The sequence below is a fragment of the Mytilus trossulus genome, chromosome 14 (assembly GCF_036588685.1).
Source record: "Mytilus trossulus isolate FHL-02 chromosome 14, PNRI_Mtr1.1.1.hap1, whole genome shotgun sequence".
NCBI lineage: Eukaryota > Metazoa > Mollusca > Bivalvia > Mytilida > Mytilidae > Mytilus > Mytilus trossulus.
Window position 1 is genome coordinate 31064290 of NC_086386.1, and position 25362 is coordinate 31089651.

Genomic DNA, 25362 nt, shown 5'->3' on the forward strand with positions numbered 1-25362 from the left:
TGATATGGTAAAATTATAGATTAACAGCTGTTTTGCAAAATGTTGAATTATAGTTCAAAGTATAAAGGATTCTCTACCAAGGAGCACAAGATAACTTAAAAGCAATATTTTGCAAAACCTTTCTAATTTGTGTCCTATATGCCCTTCACCGTCATACTAATTTTGCATTTCAATATTTTTTATTAAAGTCGTATTGATGAATGTTTTGTAGGTAAAATCATAAGCCTGGTATCATTGATTAAATTTTTAGTATACATTTGAACTCAATAAAAATTATTTCCCTTTAATGCTAGCAGATCAGTTATTTGTATAGAAAATCGAATCGAATCACAATTGCACAAAAACTTTCTCTTAGAAAAACAAAGCTATAAAATATACACCTACATAACAATGTTTTGAACTATTCATTTATAATATTTATCTATGATAGAAGTTTCCATGTAAAAATTATACCTTTTTATTCAGTGACTCATACTATAGTAAGATATTATTTTTGTTAGAAAAGATTGACAAAGGTATCAACTAACTGGTTCTGAATGGTAAGTATTACTCTTTATTTTACAGCACTCACTTCATACTAACAACATTTCACTTGAGCAATCTGCTAAAATATTTTACCAGTTGATCAGTTAGTTGGAGTAGAAATCTAACTGCAATTTGGTAAACTGTTTTGGTCATTGCTACTGTGGTACCCCAAAGGTCACTGGATAAGCACAGTAATAAACTGTTATCACAGAGATATGTCTCACTTTTTTGTAATTTTGATAATGCAAATGTTGAAATAAAAAATAGAAACACTTTAACATGTAAGTTAACAAATATATTCAAAGTCAATGAACTATGATTGAAAGTACATGGTTAAACAATATCCATGGAAATGAGATGTGCCAATGCTAATCCAACAGCATACCAAATACCATTGACTTATCATGGTTAGTTCTCTTTAAACAAGCCTTAACACAAACTCATACATGTAAACTAAGCAAAATTTCATGGTCAATAAACCATTACTGAGGTGGAGGGTATAAACATTTCCATGGTAATGAGATATGCCAATGTTAATACAACTGCATACCAAGTATCATAGACCTACCACTGCTGGTTCCCCATAAACTGACCTAACAGGAACTAATACATGAAAACTAAGCAAAAGTTTCAAAGTCAATAGACCATGACTGAGGGGACAGGGCCAAATAATCTCCATGGAAATGAGATTTGCTGATGCTTATACAACTGCATGTCAATTATCATTACTTTACCACTAGTGATTCCCCATAAACTGACCTAATCACAAACTAATACATGAAAACTAAGCAAATTTTTCAAAGTTAATAGACCATAACTGAGGGGGGTGGGGTCATCAAATAATCTCCATGGTAATGAGATGTGCCAATACTTATACAACTGCATACAAAATATCTTTGACTTACCACTAGTAGTTCACCATAAACTAAACCTAATCACAAACTAATACATTGTTGACGCCGCCATCACCGACGCCTGAAACAGCATACCTATTTCTCGCTTTTTGATTCTGTCAAGCAAGACAAAAATGGCTCTTAGTTGTATAGTTATCTTGAAATGAAATTGAGAATGGAAATAAGGTATGTGTCAAAGAGACAACAACCTGACCATAGAGCAGACAGCAGCCAAATCCCACCAATTTCCTTTCTACCCTCCCGCATACATTTTAATAGAATGAAGCTTAGTGTAAAAATGCAAAATGTTAATAATTGGTGTATAAATAAGATTGAGATCCGTTGTAAATAATTTATTTTTAATTAAGACTGTATAAATATATCTTTATATTAGAAATCAGTGCAAGTCGGTGTAAAAGAAATGTTTTATATTGTAAATGCATATGAAAAACAATTCTTGTTTTACTTGCTTAAGTTTATTAACTGCATCACCTATAAATATTTTGAAAAAAGACTATTTTATAAGTTCAATCAAAGTCCCATTTAATAAGGCAATACAGAATGTCATCATGTCTGAAGGTGATAGAACTTGATCATATGAGTAACCGTATAAACTGTATTAATTTAAAAAAAACAAAAAAACTTTTAAATGCAAAAAATGTTCTTTATATTTTTACACTAAATGTACTGTTGTATTATATATTATTGAGATATGAGACTTACATAAAATATTGAATTGAATTGAAAATTACAAAAGTTTAGAAATAAAATTTTAACTGAATTATGATTATTGCTGGAAAAAAAAATAACATCAAATTTTATTCAATCCAAAACTTTAAATAACAGTAAAAAAAATATAAATAAACAAATAAATATAGATTCTTACATTGATACCAGTGGATTATCGGATTTATCCAATCGAGATAGTTAAATTATCAATTTTAAAGTCCGAGCCGCCTCGGCGAGGACTTTAAAATTTATAATTTAACTATTGAGATTGGATAAATCCGATAATTCACGAGTAACTATGTAAGAATCTGTTTCTCTAATGATTAAAAAGACATTTTCTTTTTTTGTTAACCGAAAATCCCCTTCGAGTGCCTTTCACATTGCACGAAGTTGTCAATTTCATTAACACCTGTTATCATATTTTGATTCATTCAGTTAGCTAAAGAGGTCATGACCCTTAAAATCGTCCAATGATCTTTTGAGATCACCAGCAACCACACGTTGATTAAATTTTTTTATACAATGGGTTCGGAAAGGGATAAATATCCATAGAGTTAGAGAAAAAAGATTATCAATCCATTTAAAATCTGATAAAATATTATGACATCATTACACATTTTTAAAATGCAAGTAAAATTACAACTTTTGAGTTGTTTAAAAATATACAAAAAAAGCTTACATTTTACATATGGCACAAAATTAGTTTCAGTTCCCCTGGAACATGGTAGATAATTCAATAAACAAAACAATAACATAACTAAAAAAATATAACATTAAACATTTGCACCAAAAAGCCATTAAAATATTATTATAAAAAGTAATATATTTATCCCATGTTAAATCAAGGATAATTAAATCCAAAATTTTAGTCCTGCAATTGTTTTTACTTTTAACTTCTTAGTTCTTGGTTTAATAAAAACAATATATTTTTTTTTTTAACTCCAGTCTTATAATAATTAAGATTGTGGAATAATCTTCATAAAAATAAATCAACTTCATAATCATACATACACAATTTATGTCTGACATTGCCTTTTATAAACACAAAGCCTCTTTGTAAAACACATGTAACATTTTCCACTTTATATGTAACAAGTGTAGGATGGTTTTCTTGCATAAGTTATAAAAACAGCAGTACTGATTTAACAGAATTTTTTACAAACATCCTACTCAAGAACTAGAAAAAATAGTTTATCTGTTTTACATGATTATTTCAATAATTTCTTACCAGTGATTTAAACATGCCAATTTAAATTTAAAATACACTATTATCCCTATTTGTCTATAAATTTTGAAGACAAAATAATGCAAAAATGATGTAAATAGTTCAAAATTTTTCAGATTTCGAAATAGCTTTAAGGTCTATAGTCTTCATAGTAAAACATTAACAAACGGTGTAAGATTGAAACACCTGGTTTCATATTGCACAAATAAAGATAATGAGGTTGGTTCTGCCACTTCAAAATGTAATTGTAAATTTTCTATAGGGAACACTGGAAGAACTGAAAAGATTTTGTTGAATCTAACCTTTCATTTCATTTTTAAATTTAAATATTGTTTCGGACAAAAAAAATGACCAAAAAACTTTATAAAATACTGCTACTTTGACATCTTATAAAACACAAAACTGATAGGGATTTCAATTTTGCACATAAATTCAATAGCTAACATAAATATATATATATAGAATAAATGTTGTGTAAATAGTTAGAACCTATACTAAGTAGAATTAAATATCACCACTAAGTGCTTAGTCTATCAAATATAACCATTATTTGTGTAGTCAATCAAATATCACCACTTATTAATATATAACCCCAGAATAATAATATTTTGCTTAGTCAGTTAAATTGAGATCTCTCATTGCTTCTTCTTTCAGTTTAAACTTCTGCACTTTTCCTGTAGCTGTCAGAGGAAATTCCTCGACAAATTTCACATACTTAGGTACTTTAAATCTGGCCATCTGAAATACATATAATAAACATTACTATGACATTCAATTTTTTTTAACCAATAGAGAAATCATGTTAAAAATTGCAAACTTGTACTTCTGTGACTATTCCTAAAATTTCACCACTTCCTAAAGTGTTTTGTTATTCTATCTGATAGGGTGGATTGAAAATCAGATAGTTTATAAGGCAAGGTCTGTAAAAGCTTTATCAAATTATAAATGCATTTTTAAACATCTAAAGGCAAACATTTCTTTTGTTCTAGCTTCTAAATGTTGACTGAAATTTTAAAATCCTTTACAATTGTTCAATGAAACAGACACTATATATTGAATATAGAATATACCCTGGTTTTGCAGTAATCTTTAATATTTTCCTCGGTACATGTGTATCCTTCTTTAAACTCTATAAAAGCATATATTTCTTCTCCTAATCTCTCCACAGGAACACCAACAACCTACAACAGACAATGTTCTATTACATATAGAATAACTAATAGAAGAATTCAAATAGAGAAAAATATTCAGGGTAACCAAACAACATATTTATTTAAAAATCCTTTTTTACGCATTTACAATTTGTTTTGAGCCGACGTAATCAATGGTTTGACAAAGTCTATAGTTGATTGACGTCAGACAAGTGAAAATACCACATTTATTTCAGATGTGAAATAATTGGTTTTTATTTCACTGGGAAATCAATTTATTCATTGTAACCCATATAATAAATACTTATATCAGTTTTAGAAGTAGTTTATCCTAATGACGAAGTGGGTTCCAAGTCTTTGTTGACTGGTAACTTCTAGCATTTAGTTGTGGATCAATATTGTAGGTTTTGCTGTCTTATTGATGTTAATATAAATAAGAAGATGTGGTATGAGTGCCATTTAGACAAATCTCCATCCAAGTCACAATGTATATAAAGTAAACAATTATAGGTCAAAGCACTCATTTGAGTAAATTATCTAAGTTAAAGACCGTGATAACTTTGCACAAGATTTTCAATCCACAACAAAAATTGGAACTTGATCTGTAATTTGTCACAAACTAAACAGTACCACAAAAATCAAAATCAATATCTTCAAGCACAAAGAAAAAAAGTGTTGAAAATTGATTTGCTGAACTGACGTATGGATAGAGTGCAAACCTAAACTCAAGTCAGTAGGGGACTAATAAAAGGATACAAATTGTTAACTAACAACTTAAATTCAGCCATTTGAACACATGAGCTAGGGAGGCAAAGTGACAATAGAATAAACAATCAATTGTCATTTACATAAATTTAAATTAGTTTAAAAGATCTTAACTTATCATATGATCTATTTATAAAAGATGGATGTAACTAGTTAAATAATTAACTGAGTTTTTTTTAAATGATTTTACCTGGACATCTTTAACACAAGGGTGATGATATATAACCTGTTCTATTTCAAAGGCATACACATTTTCACCACCTCTAATGATCATATCTGTTATCCTCCCTACAACAGAGCAGTAGCCATCCTCATCCATGGTGGCAATATCTCTGTAATATAAAACACATATATATATATATGTCATAGAACTTTTAAATTCAATTTGAATGGCATACTGAAAATTCTCTGGGAACAAAATATAAGCCTTTTTTTAAATATATTCCTCCTTTATGTCTGAATAGTAGGATGGAAATAAATTATTACTAAACATGTCAATAGATTGACCCTAATTTCATAGCCTAACCAAATTTAAAGTTTGAAATGTAGGTCATTGCTACTCAAATGCTGCATAAAAGGATTGTCCTAAAATTGAGATCTAAATTGGTAAATAATTGATATGCCAGTACTGTGGATTCATTTATAATAATTAATTGAATACTTATTTTTGTGGATTATGTAAATGCAAACAAAAATAATATCAATGAATTTCATTTTATAAAAGATTTGTTTGTAGAATGTGTCAAAATATGAAATAAAATATCCGTGAAAATTTAATTTTTCATCAATCCATGAAAAAATGGTACTGGATCAACAATATTACAAAATGATTTAGAGTAAATGTACTGAAAAAACGTATTACATGTATTAACTAAGTTCATTCTATCCTGAGAAGTATGTAATGAGTATTGTCCATTTTTAAAGCCTCACTGTGACTTTGATACAAAAAGCCTCAAAAAAAGACATATTTTTTCTGGTGCAATATTAAATTAATATTAAACAACTCTGTCTTAAAATGCTGTTCATATATGTAATAAATCGACATAAGGTTATCATTAGAAAGAAACTTTAAATAAACTTGATGTGTATAGATGATTAGAAAGGTGATCTTACAATAAATAAATCCCTTTTAATACCTGCATTTTTGTTTTGGTTAAACATAAAAAAAATGCAGTTCAAAGACAGAGGATCAAATAAAAGCATGCACTAGAATTCTTTATACACATATTTTACTTACCCTGTATGGTACCATCTGTCTAACTTGATAACATCAGCTGTTCTAGCCGGATTATTCCAGTATCCTAACATTGTTGTGTATCCACGTGTACATAGCTCTCCAGGAGTACCACATGGTACAACATTACCATACTCATCTATAACTTTGGCCTGAAACAATAAAATATTACCAGAATAATTATGAAGCTACAAAAGCAACTAAAACAATCAATTTGCTCTCCAACATATTTGATTTTGACTAAATGCTTAAAGAATAAAAAGGCCTTTGTTTTGCTCTTTTATAATGTTTCACATTCAGTCATGATGGAAAGGGGGGGGGGGGTTAGAGGTGTTCAGATCTTGAAATCCCAGGCTTAAAAACATGAAATCCTGAGGTTCGAAATCAAAGAATTTCTGGATCCCAAAAAATCAATCCCAAAATCCCAATCTTATAAACACACAATCCTGACGTCCCAAAAAAGTTCCTGCCGCCCCTCATAATTGGCAAATTTCTATTGCTAATTTTTGAAGACAGTATAGAACCTATAGTTGCTTACATCCTCTGATGGATATTTGTATTATTCACATTTATACCAAATCTTCCTATTATTATATTAAATATTGAGACAATTTTTAATTTTGTCATTTCCGTACAAATATCTAGATAACCAAGGTAAATAATGTACATTGGCATATGATTTATATTATAATGGTAAATCAATAGCTAATATTATATGATGTCATTTTCAGTCTACCAGATTTTGTTTACTAAATTTGATATTATCATGAAAATTCCCGACAAATGAGAATGATTAAGCTAGATATACTATATGCATTTAAATGCTGAAGATCCTCTTTAACTGCTTTGTAATCAGAACATGTGACTGATTCATTAAATTTTTGTTCTGTTACATTTATTTTCATTCAAATTTCAAGATTAGATCAACTCAAAGGCTGTTTTGTTACTTATATTCCATACTAGTTTATAATACTCATGTCATCAATATGGTCAAAAATGTTTACCTCTACATGTGGGTGTGGTTTACCTATGGTTCCTACTTTTTTCTCTATGTTGTCATCTCTGAAGTTCTGGAATGTGACAGGGCTGTTCTCAGTTGTTCCATAGCAAACCTGTATAATATGCAATATCAAATTAAACACTTAATTTTTTACTATTTATTTTCAGCTTTTATTTGAAAGTAATGTTATTTTGGTCATATACAAGATTTTAACTTAAATGGTAATTCATGAAGTGCTTCATTCTATGCATGTAATTTAACCTCATGAAAATTGTATGCATTGAAATTGGCAGAAATACAGTAAACTACAGTGCAATCATTTACTTACAGTAACACCTGGCATTTCCATATTTCCTATCACCTCCTTCATAGTCTCAATAGGACAGGGAGCGCCTGCCATGATACCAGTATACAGTGATGATAACTTATACTTGTGTAAATCTGGATGGTTCACAATATCTATAAACATGGTTGGTACTCCATACACAGATGTACATCTAAAATGAATGTCAAAATCTTATATTCCTTAAATAAATTGGGAATTTTAAACTAAACTTAACACCTTGTCTTGGGCCATGTTGATATACCGTATAGGCGGTTATATATCGCAATTTTCATTGAATAACTTTTTACATAATATTTTGGCGGCTATTTTTTTGGCAGATTCAAAACTTTTATCAACACCTTCACATGTGCCATTTTAAATTGACAGAATTTATTTTCATGATTTTGTTCTGTCTGTGAAAAATAGACAAAAATTTGTGCCCCGTAAAAATAACCTGCTATAAGCTAATTCTGTGATTTCTTTCATTATGGTAACCTTATTATAGGGCTTTACTTTCCTAGCATACTTTTCAATTTAAGTAAAATAAATTGAGAATGTATCCATTGGATACAGATTATGCCCCCACTTGCATATATAGTTCTAAACAAGAATGTGTCCATAGTACATTGATGCCCCACTCGCACTATAACTTTCTCTGTTCAGTGGACCGTGAAATTGGGGTAAAAACTTTAATTTGGAATTTAAATTAGAAAGATCATATCGTGAGGAACATGTGTTCTAAGTTTCAAGTTGATTGGACTTCAACTTCTTTAAAAACTACCTCGACCAAAAACTTTAACCTGAAGCTAAAGGACACACCGACGAACGAACAGAGGCACAGACCAGAAAACATAATGCCCCTCTACTATTGTAGGTAGGGCATAATAACATAATGCCCCTCTACTATCTTAGGTAGGGCATAATAACAGAATGCCCCTCTACTATCGTAGGTAGGGCATAATAACATAATGCCCTTCTACTATCGTAGCTAGGGCATAATAACATAATGCCCCTCTACTATTGTAGGTAGGGCATAATAACATAATGCCCCTCTACTATCATAGGTAGGGCATAATAACATAATGCCCTTCTACTATAGTAAGGTAGGGCATAAACAAATATTTTTGAATCCTATCACAATTAACTCTATGGTTTGAAACTTATATTGTGCATTACACAGTTAGTTAACAACTTAAAACTATCATAGAATGTTTAAATAGCATTTCATTTATGAAAATTCAATATTTTCTATCAATGTTGCTAAGGAAGAACTGATATAAAAGTTAAAGAGTATAGTATATTATTTCAATATATATTTGGTAAGAACTGAAAATTAAGTGAAAAAACATTCAACTGCTTATATGATATAAAAACTAAAAAAGCAAAAATCTATACATTAGAATCTTTCAGACTGACAGGTACTATTGAGTTTAAACTCTGTATAATTATCTAAAATGTTTAATCTACCTTTCTTTACTGATTGCTTCCAATGTATCTTTAGCATCAAATGCAGGTGAAGGGAATACACATGTAGCACCATGTGATGCCATCGTAAGGCTTCCTATAACCATGCCAAAACAATGGTATAAAGGTACTGGAATGCAGATTCGAGTTTCCTACAAATATTGTCATGAAAAGTATGTATTTGTGTCAAATTATTAAATTCAAATTCTCATTTCATAGGTTTGAAATACGCATGTGATTTTTTTGATTTTTTTTCAATGTATAAAATTTACATAATCAGTTCAAATTATTATAAATTGTGAACTTTAACCTTCAAAAACAAGAAAATAATATTAATACATAAAGATTTATAATTAAAAAACAATCCTCAAGTAAAAAATGAAATAACACAAATGTGTGCCATAAAATGCAAACACCATACTCCCTTATTCTTCATTGGGAATATGGAAGCTTTTTCTAATTGTGTATAAATATTCTCTTAAAAGATAAATCTAAATGTCTTAATGATACCAACCTTCTCATGATATCCTAATCTTCGACCAATGAAATAACTGTTGTTTAAAATATTATGATGAGAAAGAGTGGCTCCTTTAGGTGATCCTGTGGTTCCCTAAGATAAAAACAAAATTTAAAACATTAAAGTTTCTATAAATAGACCTAGTTGGAGGCAAACAGGTTTATATGGTTCATTTAACAACTAAAACCTCATTATACTGCATTGACATTAAAATATTACAACCTATTCAAATATTTCTTGTTCAAAACCATTACCATGATCAAAAGGTAATGAGAAGATTTCTATATTAACAGAACTACTACTTCTGTGGTACTACATCAAAATGTTCCTGACTAGAATCTAAGTTGCATATACTGATACTGTAGACGATAGCAATTTTTTTCTGTTTTGTTTTTGTTTTTTAAATTTTAAGAAAGATGATGAAGATCGAATAAAATTCACATGGAAATGGGGAATGTGTAAAAAAAAAAAACGCAGACTAAAACAATTGAAGGCCACCAATTGGGGGGCCACACATAAAAAGATCCTGCAACCCCTGAGGTGGCTTCAGCTCAATTTTCCACAAAATGTGAACTAGTTGAGCGACAATACCTTCATTCCTATATTCTTATATAAGATAATCTACATGTTTAAATTGAATTTCATCATAAAAAAGGTATAATGGCCAATAAAATAAAGCAGGAAAACCCTTGAAGCCATCAAAAAGGATGACAAACAACACAATGACGTAATTCAATCTTGAAATCCAACAAAAATAAAGGTCCAATACAGGAGTCCCAAAAGAGTCCTAAAGGTGGGCTGCATACAGGTTTTCTTTTTTTCCAACAAACAGAAAATAACTCACAGATGTAAACTGTATATTGATTGGGTCATCAAACTGTAGTCTTTTCTGAAGGTCCATTATTTCTGCTTTACGTTTACTGGTACCAGCTTCCAACACAGATGAGAATTTTAAAGTACCCCTGGGGTGAAAAAATACAAAAAAGTTTTAAATGTATAAAATACTGAACATAAACATTCAAAGTAACTATTCTAACAAAAGCATTCAGAAGTAGTTGGTTCATTGGATTGTGCCACTTTATGTATCTAATTAGTAAAAATAAAACATAATTAAACATTGAAATAGTTTACTCTTTTATTGTTTGGCACCTACTGTAGATTAATTTATTATGATTGATTGCAGTTTTCATGGATGGAGAAAAAGTTACAATTTTGTGGATATTTGATGGTTTTGATTAAGTCTGGGAACATGTGTACTTCATTTAAAATCTAAATTGATGGTTTCACCTTTACAAAACAAATCTGCCAAAAAATGGTATCTCAAGAATATAAATGTGTGAATCGATATTATCTATGTACATGATAGACGAAGCCATAGAGTGTTTATCTAAAATATAATGCTACATTCAACAATTAAATGCTAGAATAATGCTTTGTTAATTAGTTCTTGAAAATTAAACTAAAAGCTCATTGTAAAGCAGATGATCTGCATAAAGTACCATATATACTTTGAAAACTGTTTTACCTTGACTGCTTGTTTTCATGAATTATCTAACTGTTCAATGACCATCAAAATAACTTTGCACATTCAAGTTCTGATTATAATTTTTTTGTATATGATCTTTTTAAAATGCTGACAATAACTGGTCTCAAAATCTAGTGCATTCTGTGTTAAACTGCTCCAATTAGTTTAATAATCCCTAAAAAATGAAATTCAACCAATGCCTTGAGATTGTTTACTTTTTTGGGGGTTTGAACAATGATATTACCAACAGTCCTGTAGATTTTGAAACAGCAAAATTAGGATTGGGTAAATAAATAAGAAAACTGCTTACTGATGTTTCTTCTCTCCTATCATTATAACAGTCTCTAAATCTGGTAACCTGAAATACCAACTAACATCTATCAACATCTATAACTATAATAGGCATGGTTTCGTTACTTATAAATCTGAGCAATATTTTAATGATAAATTCCTGGAAAAGATATATAAAATCTTATGATCAATGCACTATATTTTGTGTATCTAAAAAGTAGTGATGAAAATTGGAAGATTTAGATATCATGTCAGTACCAAAGGGTTTTGATTTCATACAATCTTTACCTAAAAAGTTCCACCTTTGTTGTAAATAAGAAAAAATCTACAACAAATTTAATATATAATTATCAAAAAAAAAATATGGTGTAGAAACTGAGCATACTGAGTCTTTTTCAATATATAGCAGTAATTCATCTAGATTTAGCATTGTTTACAACGTCTTGTTTTATATATGCAAAACAGACAACATTTGGGCATCAGAAATAAAACAATATATAATGATATAGAAACATTCACGGATTGATGAGACAAGCTTGGGAATCTTGTTTGAGAGAAAGGCTGTAAAAGAACTAAGCTGTCTTTAATCTTTTTTTTCTGTTTTATTAAATAATTTTTATGATACATGTATCATGAATAAAAAGTATATCTCTAAAAGATTTATATAATGTGCATAGTAACTAACAAGAGTGACATAAAAATATTAGAGACAGGTTATATATTTATAATGCACTGCAGCAATACATTATTTATGTCTGGCATTCCTAGCAACAGTTGTTTAGCAAATTAAGTCATGTGCACTATATATTATAGTTGTTATTTTTTGGTATAGATTTTCATTACAATTTTAGATAAGAGATGTAGATAATAATTCATTTGTTCATAATTGTTGGTAGAACACATACATTCATTCTTTATGCATTTACTATGCTACATATTTATAAGTAATATTTTGGGTTAGATCATTTTGTATCTTGAATATTTGAGTATATATTATTAATAAACTGATTGACATGAGCATGTATGGAATCTTAAGAATTTTTAGCTCTCTGCACTATATTAGTATATAAAAGTAGATCTGAACTTAGGAAATGGAATTACATATAGATGTCAAGCCAGTAACCACTGGTAACTCTATGGTTTTCATTGCACATAACCTGAGTATATATTATTTGATAGTCTAAAAAATTTCTAGTACCGGTATGTTTTTTGGTTGAATGGAATACGAAATATACCTGTGACTTTTGACAAAACCATCTTCACACCTGGCTAATTCTGGTATTAAATGGAACAGAATGTCATAATAGTCATGACCTTTGAACTCTTCTGCAGCTATTATTGCTTTACAGCCAGTCTATACAAAATAAAATTTACTATATAATTGTTATTAGGTTTCTAGCCTCAATATTTTCTTTCACAATTTTGTCAATTAATAAAACTCCTAAAAAATTGCCTTTAAAAATATTACTTTGATATGGCACTAAACAGATGCATATTTTCGGTTATAAAATACATAGTTTTTTTGGCATTCAATTTAAGGTAGCATTATCCTTATCAATTACATCGTAGAGCATAAACAAAATAAGAAAAATAATTTCATTTCATTAGTGATTAATTCATGCAAAAATGACTCCAAACTTGTAAAATAAGTTGATCAATAGAGCTAGAAAATATTTTTCACTATAACGTTTTAATGCATACCAAAAGACATAAACTTAAGTTAGAACTGTATGCCATTTCACTTGTTAAAATGTAACTAGATATCATTGAGATGGAAGCCATCTCTGTGGGCCCCGCTGTCAATAACGTGGGGTAAATAAGTTGTATGGATAATCTGATATGAAGCATTATTTGAAGTTATTACATAGTCTCATGTGTGATTTCAATCTAAGATTTTAAGTTAAAACAGATAAATATTCTCATCTTACTTTCATAGTATAATAGTGATATGACTGCATGATGTGAACTAATTGTTGACTACTCTAAGGTGACTTCTGGATATATGGATTGATGTTTGAACAATATGTTTAAAGGTGCTGCCCAATTGATATTTGTCACATATTTTTAGAATTATGCCTTCAATATATTATGACCCACCAAGTATAAAGTATGAAATATTAACGGTTTTCGAGAGGTAGAGCGGACACAATTTGTTAAGAACAACGAATGGATAGACAGACCGACAGACTGACCTAAGACCTAGGATGCATACATTATGACACATTCTCTGGTGTTGGTTTATATATATGTTAAGTTGGAAATGTTTGTCAGGTATAAAGTATGAAATAATAACAGCTGTCCTCTCAAAATATAGTGTGGATCAAATTTGTTAGCGATGACAGACCAACAGACAGACAGACCTTTGACCTAGGAAGTGGTACATACATCATGACACGCCCTCTGGTGGTGGTTAAAATGGATGTCAAGTATAAACTTTGAAATCATAATGGTTATCTAGATATGGAGTGGACATGATCTTCACCACAGGACACGGGGTTGTCAACTCTAAACCAAAGTTTTTGACCTTGACCTTTGACCTAGGAAGTTGTACATACATCATGACACACCCTGTGGTGTTGGTTAAAATGGATGTCAAGTATAATATTTGAAATCATAATGGTTCTCAAGATATAGAGCAGACACAATCTTCACCACAGGTCACAGGATTGTCAACTGAAACCAAAGTTTTTTTGACGTTGAACTTTGACCTAGGAAGTTGAACATACATCATGACATGCCCTCTGGTGGTGGTTAAAATGGATGTCAAGTATAAACTTTGAAATCATAAGGGTTATCTAGATATGGAGCGGACACAATCCCACAGGACACGGGGTTGTCAACTCTAAACCTAAGTTTTTTTGACGTTGACCTTTGACCTAGGAAGTTGTACATACATCATGACACGCCCTCTGGTGGTTGTTAAAATGGATGTCAAGTATAAACTTTGAAATCATAACGATTATCTAGATATGGAGCGGACACAATCCCACAGGACACGGGGTTGTCAACTCTAAACCAAAGTTTTTGACCTTGACCTTTGACCTAGGAAGTTGTACATACATCATGACACGCCCTCTGGTGGTTGTTAAAATGGATGTCAAGTATAAACTTTGAAATCATAATGGTTATCTAGATATGGAGCGGACACGATCTACACCACAGGACACAGGGTTGTCAACTAAAACCAAAGTTTTTGACCTTGACCTTTGACCTAGAAAGGTGTACATACAACATGACACACCCTCTGGTGTTGGTTGATAATCATGTTAAGTATTAAGTATGAAATCATAATGGTTCTCTAGATATGGAGCGGACACGAAAGTGTTACGGACGGACGGACAGACAGACGGTACGACAGACGGACGGACAGACTGATCACTATAGGGCGACCCGACTTTTAGTCGGGGCCCTAATTATAATTTGGTTGAACTAAATAGAATATCAATCTCAAAGATGAACATGGAATGCTTTCATTTGTATACTTTAAATCAGAATCCTGTATTTCTGTCCTCATTTATGAAGACGATATGAAATTGACCACTAGATGTTTACTCGCTGTAAACTAGGTATAGGTGTCAGTGGTGGATCAGGAAATGCATCCTTATCGAGCACATGACTATACTTTAGTTTTTAGTGTGGTTATGTGGCTAAATCTTTGTTTTGTTTAGGGGAATAGTTTGGTGGATTGCTATTATTTTTTTCTCTTTCTTTTACATTGTTTAGCCATTGTTGTATTTCTTCTTTCTATACATAGCATTTATTTTAGTACTGTGAATTCATTTATTTTCATGGGTACTAATTTTCGTGGATTAAGGAAAACTTGTATGTTCATGGATATTTAATTTTGTGGTTTTGCCAAAGTCTGTATACAATCCTATAGAAAATTTATTATTCGTTGAACATTTGATTGTGTCCTTCACCTGCACCCATGAAAGCCATAGAAAATTGGTATCCAATGAAAAAGTAATGAATCCACTGACAATAATAAGAGTTTAAATATGATGCATTACTAATACTTTCATGATATCTAATAATAAAAAAAAATCAATGTCATAATTGTTATAAGAACCAACAAAATTTGTATTTTCATATTTCGTATTAAACAGGTGATTTACAAAAATATTATCTGAGTAGAATTTGTGGCATTACTATCATAACACAATTTTCACCATAATGCATTTAAAATTTCTGAAGAAACATTTTTTTATTTAAAAAATCTGAATCAGACTCATTAAATTATAATTCCATTTTCAGACATTTCTTACCTGTTGTAAGACATATTCCATTTCATTGGCTATGTACATTGGATTTATATTGACCTGAAAAAAAAAGTTTTTATTACAAATTCAAACTTTTATATGATGATAATTTCAGTTACCCGGTAGTTATCTCAAATATCTTCAAGTTGTTAATCAATCTATAACTTAATGTATGATAATAACTATTATTGTATAGCAATATAATATTTCCCACAGAACGTAACCAAAAGTTAGCGTGCAATAAATTCTAATATTGCACTAGTGCAATAAATCTTCAATGACGTCATCAACGTTTTTAAATCTTAGTTTAAACCAATTTTTACTTTCAAATATATAGAACAAACTCGCAAACTCGTGCAATATAAAATTCTACTCGGGACAATATTCCCCAATATTCATGCAATAACCCTATATTATTCCTTACATTTTTCATAAAAAAAAAAAATTGCAAGGGAAAATGAATAACCCTGAAAGTTGACATCTTTTGAGAAACAGGTAAACAAAATGGCAACCTTCATGTTACAGGAAGCCCATTAAATGACCAGGAAACAAGGTTTTTGACATGCATCTAGTGTATCATGCATCTCTTATCAAAGGTCCTTTTCATAATTCTAATTTTGTTGTTTATAAGAGAAATTCTAAAACACAAATTCATTTTTGTGCAGTAAAGTAAGTGCATTTTCAATGGTTCAAAAGACCTTCCTTTGTTAGTTTGGTATAATAAAACAATTGTGGCTCCTAAGATGGGATGAATATCCAAATTGTCAACCCTAAAAAATCATTTGACTTCAAGTTGTCACCTCAGTGAAATAATTTTCTGATGTTAACAATTTTGGATGTTCATCTCTTCTACATCATGTACATGTACCATTGTCTACAGGTCTTAATTGTATATTGTCAATTTTTGATTTGGGTGACCAACTATTTCTAAATACGTCTTTGACATAAAATACCAGTATAATTCCAGCCCTAGCTGTGGCATACTGTGTGAGTATCCATTCTATAGAGTTTGGTCCCCATATTCCTACTCTGTCTCCTCTTTTAATACCAAGCTCTAATAGTCCAGCTGCAAACTGGTCTGACTGAAAATAAAACAAAAACAAAACTAATCTTTTTAACTTATCTTTAATGTGTTTTATTTGACTGTCAGTTTACTCTTTCACTTTGAGGGTTAAAATTTTAATTTTCATATTAGAACAATACAAGTTGCTATTAAACTTGGGGTAAGTGATTTAGATTGTTATATATATGTACTATGACAACATGGACAATTGCACTATCTTTAAAGGCCAAAATTTTCAAACAAAATTTAATATTGCAGAGAAAAAAAAAATTAAACCTGCCAAAAAGCAAATAGCATGTCAAAAAGTTGTTGATAATGATGATTAAAATCATGAAAATTGTGTAGAAAGTTTTCGGCAAATGGGCAAGCCATAAAAACACATTTCATGATAAGTCTTCAACTTAGTATTCTGCACCATCTACAAAACCAGAGTAACATCAACTAAGTCGTATCCAAAAAATTTTGTAAATAATTCCATCCAAAGCAGTGCTTACATTCTAAGGTACATGTCAAACTTGCAGGGGGTGAAAGTTTTAGTTTTTTTCCCTCCTTGTTGAAGGTCATACTCTGACTTTCAGAAGGAGAACAGCTATAAAACACTGTTTGTTTGCTTTTTGTGTGTATTATGGTGTGCATTTACTAACTTTGTCACAGTTGAATACCCAATATCCTTTGTTTTTCTATCAAGAAAGTGAAAGTGTATAATAATAAATGTATTAAAATACCTCTTCTAGGATTTGTTGGAAAGTTTTTCTTATATTGCCTTTACAAAATATTGCAGCTTCTTTGTCTGGTCTCAGTTCTGTCCAGTCCTGTAAAGCTTGGCCTATGGTAGATCCTAGTAAAGGTGTATCACTTGAGCCATGGGCATAACTCCATTTTTGTTTGTTGCCAGAAGAGGCTTGTGCATAGGATCTAAAATTCAAAAAAACTTGATTTGATTTTTTAAATAAAACCTGTGGTGACAACACATGTTTAGATTAAACTTTTCATATAAAAAACAAGACTTCATTAATTGAAAATTTAGCTTTTCATGAAACATAGGGTGTTTTAAAGATCTCATCCTGTTCACTCTAGCATGCAAATAGGAAAATAACAAGGGGCAATAAAGTCTAACATCCATGACATAGTGGCATTTGAGTTTCAAACTTTTCAAATTAAGTTAAAAAAAGTTTCAAAATGCCATATTTTACATTGTTTTAAGACTTTATAATATCATTTAGATTTAGATATATCAATATATGAGCAACAGCTTTATTCAATAAGATAGTTTGTTACAAAAACAAAGAAGTAAATGTGTTATATATTAAAGCTAAGTTTTAATATTAATTTTTACCAAAAACTACATGTATATGTGAAATTGCAAAAATCATAAATTTCATCATGTTTTCCAGGACATGGGAAACATGTTGCGAATTATCTTTTTGCAATTTCACATATATACAAATGTAGTATTGAGGTGCACAGATTTGTCTGTAGTTATAATTAATTCTTATGCAATTATTTTGTATCAATGGTTCTGATTGGATGACAGTTAGCATAAAATTCTCCCTATCTCCTTGTCTGTATCCAACTCTAAGGAAGCTGACATTTTGAATTGCTGAATTTATTGACATGTAATTATTTCTACAATAATAAGCCAAAAAACTCACATGTTGCACCTAAAAATCTCCTATTCATCAAATTTTATTACATTTCTGAAGCGGCACAGAAGCCAGAAAACGCCTGGTGTTTGTGTCTGATGGCGGACACATTTGTATATGACATCCCCTAGTGTAACATAACGGTACCCAAATTGCACCTATTTTGACAGTTTTTTCACCTACGTTTTTTTATGATCAAGAAAAAAAAAATGTCAGTACTGTGTTTATTTTGTAGCCCTATCCTTCTTTATTGTATAGGTACACCAATTTAATTATCAATCCATATTGAGTCATAAAAAAATGAGTTTGAATCAACCTCCAAACTATCCATGATTCTGTAATGAGGAGTACCCACATTACATCCATGCTTAAATGCACATCATCAAAAGTCTAATAACCAAGCTTTTGTTTAATTTCTTCAAATATTTTGAACAATTGGAAATTAGTCGATGCTTAATCTTCATATTTTACCAAATGAATACTTATTATACATTGCATTTGGTAATTTTAAAAAGATGACGTTTTGATGACGTCGCATGGTGACGTTTTCGTACATTTTGCTTTTTCAGTAAACAGTCCATCTGTTAATAAATACTGTGAACGTTTTGTGTATATGGACTATAATTTGGTATTCGGCCTTTGGTTTCTTTTTGTATCCTTTTTTATAAGTTCTAAAATTTTAACTTTTATTTTGTGGGTTGTGTTGGTGTTAGAATAGTATGAATGGAACAATTGAGTTTTTCGAGAAAAAATTAATACATTTTGATTCACCGTTTACGTGACATGAAACCAAACAGGAAACCAATCTTTATTTTCTTTATTTTGCACAATATAATTCAAAAGGCATAAATAAACACCATTACTAGTGTTACTTGCTTCATGTTAATATTTAAAATCTATTTTCAATGTTATATTAAAGGTTTTTTTTAACCTGACAGGAAACCATAAGAAACCGAAAGCATTTTTTTAGTTTCATTTTATTGCAAAATCTGCTTAAAATAATCTGAACAGTATACTTTTTCTTAAAATCCATCTTAAATGTAACAGTATTATAAAACTCCTAAATATGTGCTTGTTTTGAAAACAATTAGTACAATTTATTCAGAATTTTCCATATTTTCTTCATTGATATAGGATACCATAATCGTTGTATCTTGATGTTTAAGCAAAAAAAAATGTATTTATACTTGGTTTTGATATTCCAGTTATATACAATTTATTCCAAATCATTGGCAATGTGACATTCTTTAAATCCAGTAAAGAAAAAAACTTTTAACTTGGAATTAAAATCTTTAAAATAGGCACAATGTGATACTTGTGACCTGTACACCATCTACATGGTTTCCACATTTTAACCTACTTTAGTGGGCTAAAATCAATAAAGTTCTTCCTTTCAAGTCATGCATGGTAAAAGTTTACTTCTCGTTTGACAAGTTTATTGCGTTTCTGATAAGTGTTTGCAGAACATGAATAAAAAATATTAATTAAACCAGATGCTCCGCAGGGCGTAGCTTTATACGACCGCAGAGGTTGAACCCTGAACGGTTGGGGCAAGTATGGACACAACATTCAAGCTGGATTCAGCTCTAAATTTGGATTGTGATTAAATAGTTGACACAGCATAGGTTTCTGACACAGAATGAATGTATTCAAATGAACTTAAAATTTTTGTTTTCTCTTAGAGCAATTCACTATGCTGTTGAATATTAATCCTCTCAAAAAAATGTTTGAAGAAATTTTCTTTTTATTTATGAAATTTCAAATGAGAAAAATTTAACCCAATTTTTTATTCACATCCCCCTTTCCCTTATTCCAAAACTAATTTCAATTAAAATATTCTAATGGAGTTTGCAACAATTACTACTCATTTAAATACATGATGTAAAAAAACTGCTTGTTATCACTGAATGGTAAAGATTATTTAAATTTATCAGTTGGTATTAAAAAGTGAATATACATTGTATATTGTATATAACAAAGATTTAAGTTGATTCTGGACAAAGAAAGATAACTCCAATTAAAAAAAATTCTTGCAGATATTTCTTGCTTACTATACTGGACAAAGAAAGATAACTCTTAATTAAAAAAAAATTTGCTATTTCACAATATTGTGAAATTAGATATTTCTTGCCATTGCACAATACTGTGCAATTGAAAAGACTTGCTATTGCACAATACTTAATATAATAATTTTAGATCCTGATTTGGACCAACTTGAAAACTGGGCCCATAATCAAAAATCTAAGTACATGTTTAGATTCAGCATATCAAAGAGGCCCAAGAATTTAATTTTTGTTAAAATCAAACTTAGTTTAATTTTGGACCCTTTGCACTTTAATTTAGACCAATTTTAAAACTGGACCAAAAATTAAGAATCTACATACACAGTTAGATTTGGCATATCAAAGAACCCCAATTATTCAATTTTTGATAAAATCAAACAATGTTTAATTTTGGACCCCGATTTGGGCCAACTTGAAAACTGGGCCAATAATCAAAAATCTAAGTACATTTTTAGATTCAGCATATCAAAGAACCCCAAGGTTTCAATTTTTGTTAAAATCAAACTAAGTTTAATTTTGGACCCTTTGGACCTTAATGTAGACCAATTTGAAAACGGGACCAAAAATTAAGAATCTAAATACACAGTTAGATTCGGCATATTAAAGAACCCCAATTATTCAATTTTGATGAAATCAAACAAAGTTTAATTTTGGACCCTTTGGGCCCCTTTTTCCTTAACTGTTGGGACCAAAACTTCCAAAATCAATACCAACCTTCCTTTTATATCATAAACCTTGTGTTTAAATTTCATAGATTTCTATTTACATATACTAACGCTATGGTGCGAAAACCAAGAAAAATGCTTATTTGGGTCCCTTTTTGGCCCCTAATTCCTAAACTGTTAGGACCGAAACTCCCAAAATCAATACCAACCTTCCTTTTGTGGTCATAAACATTGTGTTTAAATTTCATTGATTTCTATTTACTTTAACTAAAGTTATTGTGGGAAAACCAAGAATAATGCTTATTTGGGCCCTTTTTTGGCCCCTAATTCCTAACTGTTGAAAATAAAACTCCCAAAATCAATCCCAACCTTTATTTTGTGGTTATAAACCTTGTGTCAAAATTTCATAGATTTCTATTAACTTAAACTAAAGTTATAGTGCGAAAACCAAGAAAATGCTTATTTGGGCCCTTTTTGGCCCCTAATTCCTAAAATGTTGGGACCAAAACTCCCAAAATCAATACCAGCCTTCCTTTTATGGTCATAAACCTTGTGTTAACATTTCATAGATTTCTATTCACTTTTACTAAAGTTAGAGTGCGAAAACTAAAAGTATTCGGACGACGACGACGCCAACGTGATAGCAATATACGACGAAAATTTTTTCAAAATTTGCGGTCGTATAAAAATGTGACAAAGATTCCAACTTTGTACATTCCAAGTGTAACGGTATATTATAACATGTATTTTTTATTAAATTATATTTAGGTATTCACCTAAAATATCCAGTAATATTTACTGCTGAAGTTAAATCAATCCAACGAGCATTGGTACAATGATAAGAGACGTAATTTCGATTGATTTTTCCAAGGACTCTTCACGTCATTATCGGGAAACGAAGTGTGTTCTAACGTCTGTCAAATATGAAATCGATTTTGTCAAGTCATTGGGCATTTATTTTCACACAGGATAATATGTAACATTATGCACATAGGAAAAATAACAGACCACCGGCGCAATCTCTTTGTATTTTCCTCTTTTAAACAAGACGAAACAAGTCTACAGATTATGTTTGCTAACATCCCGTTGGAAACAAAAACAATGTTTAGACCTAGTATTTCGTACATCCGGCCGTAATGGCGTTATCACATGTTAGTCACATGTTTCACATATGACCGGAAATGATTAGAACTTAAGGACAAAAACAATTTTAATAAATAACTGGACTTCTGTTTCGTGTGAAATGTAACGCATAACGATAACGTAATTTTCTTACTTAATTATTACGAAGATCAAAACAAGAATGTAAATCATCTCGGATTTACCTGTTTGAACATCTCGCGAGAGTTCATATTTGCATATTGTTTTTAAGAATACTATTACAACAAAGCAGATTACATCATCTAAAAATTGCGTTACGAAATCGGACACAAAAATCATGCCACTGTTCTTACATCTGCTACACAAATACTTATAGTTCTCGGCATTTTCTTCTCACTATTCTTATTGGTCGATGTTCTTTGTTATTTGATAGCAAAAGTTACAAATTTGCCAGTGGAGATTATCTATAAATCAGTCAGCGTTATGCTCTTAGGAAGCAAAAAGTAACGCGAGAAACAACACAAAAATACGGTTGTAGAATCTTTGACATTCGTATATTTTAATTTTTTTCTAGGGAAGAGTAGCATACACTTGTATGTTGATAAAAATAATGGCATCTTTAGATGTAGTTACAACTTTTCTTACAGTAATTCACAGTTTATCACTTTTCTATAGTTATAGGAAACGGAGCCCAATAGCAAATTATGGTCCATATCTAAATATGTTTACCTATGTTGAAAGACGTGCATAGTATCAAATCCTAAAAATACAAATTGTTTTGTTTCCGTGGCTATTTTTTCTAAACAGGTGCAATTTGGGTACTCGGTGCAATTTGGGTACCCTTACGTAAGGGACCCAAGACGATAACATCTTTTCTCAGAATTTTCTTTAATTAATGCAGATTTTATACTAAAATAATGATTGAAATTTAATCATTATGATATTTTTTTGCATTAGAATAGAGATAATTGTATTGTATATGATGCCTTGCGCACATCCATCGGTAGTTTTACTGTTGCAAATACCCGTTTACCTACATTGTATCTCCTCTACGCGTCACCACATAAATTTAAACTTGGGACAGTAAAACTACTGATGGATGTCAGCAAAGCTTCAAATACAATACAGTTATCTCTTAAATTAGGTTTTGTAATTTTGTCTATTCCTTCCAATGAACAATGATGAACCATAATCAATTATAGATCAACGAACAACTACATCAATTTAAGCAAAACCCATTTGGAATAGTCAGTTATTAATTCTTGAATCCGTGGTTTCATTTCATTTAATCATAATAATTTTTGTAGGTACCTTAAGTTTTGTGGCTTAATTGGCAGCTATTTATAGAACAAATATCTTTTGCGTACCGGTAAACTATAAAAGTTCAACTGTTGAAGTTGAAGGACGAGTTATTTCAACTATGTGTTTACTACTTTAATTTTTTGGTTTAGCAGAGTTGTCATTTGTTTTGAGATGATTTTCTGCAAATTTTACTTCACTATAAACACAAGCAAAACCTACCTGCAGCATTTCAATAAATTATTAAGAGCTGTTAAACGAAATAATTTTCTTGTCTGCATATTTTCATTTCATGAAATCGCCTGAGTTATCTTTTCCTTAAAAATGTTAGGTCATATCGGATAAGAACTGTATATTTTCCGATTTTTAATCCCAAGACTTAACTGGCCACCCGCTGATTGATACTTCGACACAAAGTTTGTGTAGATAAGATTGAAACAACAGCAGGGGTCCAGTTAATCCCAAGACTTCATAGATCTATGGCAAGCCGTTGTGGAATTTATTATTATCATTAAATCATTTACTAATATTGAATGTTATTTCTTAATAATAATAAATCGAATTTTTAATATTGATAAATGATTTTTTAATATTAAAAAAAAACCAGCGTATCATTTAATTATAAAAAATGATTATTTAATATAAATAAATGATTTTTAATCCATTTATTAATATTAAAAAATCAGCGTATTATTTAATATTAAAAATTGGATATATTTTTTTTAATATTAAAAATTCGATTTATTAATTTTTTAATATTAAAATATCATTTATTAATATTAATAAATAGGGATTCAATTCCAAAACGGCTTGCCATATAGATCTTCATAGAGTGAGAGATGATATTCTTGACGACTTGCATTGATAGTTTATAGACTGTGGTTTGCTTGCTGGTGTTAGATTAAACTGTAATTTAATTGAAGTTTATCTCAATATATTATCCCCAAGGGTGACTGGGGAATAGAAATATGGTCCCTTGGTCTTCTCCCGACCGGCAGTAAAACGCTTGCCGAAGTGGGGCGTCCGTTTGGCTGTGCGGGATGTATCAAGTTCGCAGTCACGTCCGGTCAGAAGGGGGACGTTAAATCCGATGCCTCGTGTAAAGAGAATGCCACGTTCTTTGCACGTTAAGTACCCTTGCAACAACTCTTGGGGGGGTCCGTAGGTGGCCGGTTGCAAGACCAAATTTCTGTCCCTATCCAATATACCCTCATTTTCCGGTGGCAGTCCAAATTTCTCCGACCATTATCCCAGATGGCCTCTTTTGTATCCACCTACCTTTTGTATTTATTGAGAACTTGTTCTCGTCCTGAATATGCATGAAATATTTGCCACTGGACGTTAAGCAACCAACAATCAATCAATCTCAATATATTGGTACAATTTTACATAGTAGTAAAATAATAGTCTGACTTAGAAAAAAATGTTTGAAACCTTTTATAAAATTAATCAGTATAAGTTTCGTATATAAAAAATAAGGGACAAGAGAACGAAAGCGTGTTGGCGTTAAACATTATTTTTTCTATATTTTCTACAGGCTTTGGAGTTATAAGACAATTACAATCAAAACCAAGGAGTAAACAAAGTCTCACAAAACTAAAGGACATTTACACCAACAGTTAAAA

At 30.5% G+C, this 25362-nt stretch overlaps 1 protein-coding gene across 1 annotated transcript; it reads right to left on the reverse strand.

The window, feature by feature from the left end:
• Window positions 1-1756: 1756 nt before the first annotated feature.
• Window positions 1757-24068, reverse strand: LOC134695856 (medium-chain acyl-CoA ligase ACSF2, mitochondrial-like). The gene is made up of 15 exons (XM_063557307.1): window positions 23960-24068; window positions 17692-17881; window positions 16857-16985; window positions 15910-15963; window positions 12880-12998; window positions 11664-11711; window positions 10673-10790; window positions 9826-9921; window positions 9315-9463; window positions 7851-8019; window positions 7527-7634; window positions 6526-6674; window positions 5479-5620; window positions 4443-4553; window positions 1757-4110 (listed from the first exon to the last, which is right to left on the reverse strand). The coding sequence occupies exons 1-15, from the start codon at window positions 24016-24018 to the stop codon at window positions 3985-3987; spliced, it is 1767 nt and encodes a 588-aa protein (XP_063413377.1). The 5' UTR covers window positions 24019-24068; the 3' UTR covers window positions 1757-3984.
• Window positions 24069-25362: the final 1294 nt, after the last annotated feature.

Bases quoted from the DNA above. Each gene is read 5' to 3' on its own strand.
- LOC134695856 (XM_063557307.1), bottom strand. From the start codon at position 24,018: ATGCAGACAAGAAAATTATTTCGTTTAACAGCTCTTAATAATTTATTG. The intron at 5,621-6,525 runs GTAAGTAAAATA...TTTATATTACAG, and splicing joins GACAGATGGTACCATACAGG to AGATATTGCCACCATGGATG. The intron at 4,554-5,478 runs GTAAAATCATTT...TGTCTGTTGTAG, and splicing joins CTTGTGTTAAAGATGTCCAG to GTTGTTGGTGTTCCTGTGGA.